Here is a 2,066-nt window from a genome sequence, read left to right on the forward strand (position 1 = left end):
CCCCCCCCAGGACCCACCTCCTCATCAGTCTTCTGTTTCTTGGCCACCACTCCCGTTTTCAGGGCCAGTTTGTTGCCCCCCCTCCGCCGCCCCACCTAAGGGGGGACACACACACCTCCCCCGTCACCGGAACCCCCCGAAACCGGGGGGGGGGACTCAGGGACCCCCGAGGGGGGCGGCCCGGACCCGGGGGGGAGGGGAAACGGGGATCAAACCTGCCCTGAAACCCCCAAAAACGGGGTGGAAAAGGGACCGCAAGGGGGGGGGGAACCGGGACCGAGGAGGGCACCGGGGAGACACCGAGGAGCCTCCGCCAGCGGCCCCCGGTGCCGAGCGCCTCCCGAGAACCCCCCGCGATCTCCCCGCTGCCGGTTTCCCCGGCGCCGTTACTCCCCGCGGCCCCTCCTCCTTACAAAGCCGAGCGCTCCGCCGCTCCTCTTCGCCCCGTCCCCCCCTCGCTGCGCGCCGGGCCCGCCGCTCCCGGTGGTGCCGCCGCCATCGCCGGCCGCCGCCGCCGCCGCCTCGCGCTCGCGCTGCTGCTGCTCCTCCGCCTCCATCTTGCGCTTGAAGAGCTCCAGGAAGCTGCCGTCGTTGGCGAACACGTTGACGCCGCCGCCGGGGCCCGGCGGGGGCGGCGAAGGGGTCTCGGGGCCCTCCGAGGCCTCGGGGCCCTCCCGGTCCTCGCCGCGCGCCGCCATCTTGTCTCCCCCCCTCCGCCGCCGCCGGCGCGCCGCGGTGACGTCGGCGCGACCCGGCGCGCGGTGATGGCGTCGCGTTGCCCGGCAACGCGCGGAGCGCCGGGCGCCGCGCCCCGCCTTCCGCGCGGGATTGACGGGCGAGGCGGCCAATGGGGAGGGGAGGGAGAGTGGGCGGGGCGTGGCGGTGGCCAATCAGCGCGCGGAGGGCGGTGGCGCGGGGAAGATGGCGGCGGCGGCGGCGGGAGGAGGAGGAGGAGGAGGAGGGTGGGCGGCCGAGGGGCCCGAGGAGTTCGAGGACGCGCCCGACGTGGAGCCGCTGGAGCCGACCCTGGCGAACATCATCGAGCAGCGCAGCCTTAAGTGGATCTTTGTGGGCGGGAAGGGCGGAGTGGGGAAGACGACGTGCAGGTGACGGGGGAGGACGGGAACCGGGGAGGGGGGGGGAACGGGATGGGGTGGGATGGGGGGGATCGGGATGGACCGGGGGAGATCGTGCCCGGGGAGCGTCAGGGGAAGCGGGATGGGACAGCACCGGACAGCCCGCGGCGGGATCGGGGGATGGGGTGGAGGTTAGGACAAACTGGGGAGGACTGGACAGACTGGGGGGATTGCGGTGGACTGAGGGGATTGGGATGGGATGGGATGGGATGGGATGGGATGGGATGGGATGGGATAGGGGGAACAGGGTGGGATGGAGAGTCAGGATGGACTGGGGGGATTGGGATGGGATGGGGGAAACAGGGTGGGATGGGGAGTCAGGCAGAGTTGGGGGGATCAGGATGGACTGGGGGGATTGGGGTGGGATGGGATGGGGGGAACGGGACATTCCGGGGGAAACAGGACCCAGGGAGGGTCTTGGGAATTGGGACAGGGGAGGGGGGGGTGGGATCAGAAGGGAGGGAATGGGGATGGTGGGGACCAGGATCTGGGAGAACGGGATGAGATGGAGGTGATCAGGATGGACTGGGGGGATTGGGATGGGATGGGGGGAGCAGGGTGCGATGGGGAGTCAGGCAGAGTTGGGGGGATCGGGATGGACTGGGGAGATTGGGATGGGATAGGATGGGATGGGATGGGATGGGATGGGGGGAGCAGGGTGGGATGGGGAGTCAGGCAGACTTGGGAGGATCAGGATGGACTGGGGGCATTGGAATGGGAAAGGGGGAACGGGGTGGAATGGGGAGTCAGGCAGACTTGGCGTAATCAGGATGGATTGGGGAGATTGGGATGGGATGGGGGGAACAGGGTGGGATGGGGGGTCAGGCAGAGTTGGGGTGATCAGGATGGACTGGGGGGATTGGGATGGGATGGGATGGGATGGAGAGTCAGGCAAACTTGGGGGGATCAGGATGGGATGGGATGGGATGG

The 2,066-nt window shown here is 69.9% G+C and overlaps 1 protein-coding gene across 1 annotated transcript; it reads right to left on the bottom strand.

Moving 5' to 3' along the window:
* Positions 1-5: 5 nt before the first annotated feature.
* On the bottom strand, positions 6-829 carry TRIR (telomerase RNA component interacting RNase; the record flags this gene model as incomplete). Its single annotated transcript, XM_027707543.1, has 2 exons — positions 414-829; positions 6-95 (listed from the first exon to the last, which is right to left on the bottom strand). Coding segments are annotated over exons 1-2 (375 nt in total), but the record flags the coding sequence as incomplete, so codon positions are not given.
* Positions 830-2,066: the final 1,237 nt, after the last annotated feature.

Source organism: Neopelma chrysocephalum, unplaced genomic scaffold, assembly GCF_003984885.1.
Source record: "Neopelma chrysocephalum unplaced genomic scaffold, ASM398488v2 Primary Assembly neopelma1_93638, whole genome shotgun sequence".
NCBI lineage: Eukaryota > Metazoa > Chordata > Aves > Passeriformes > Pipridae > Neopelma > Neopelma chrysocephalum.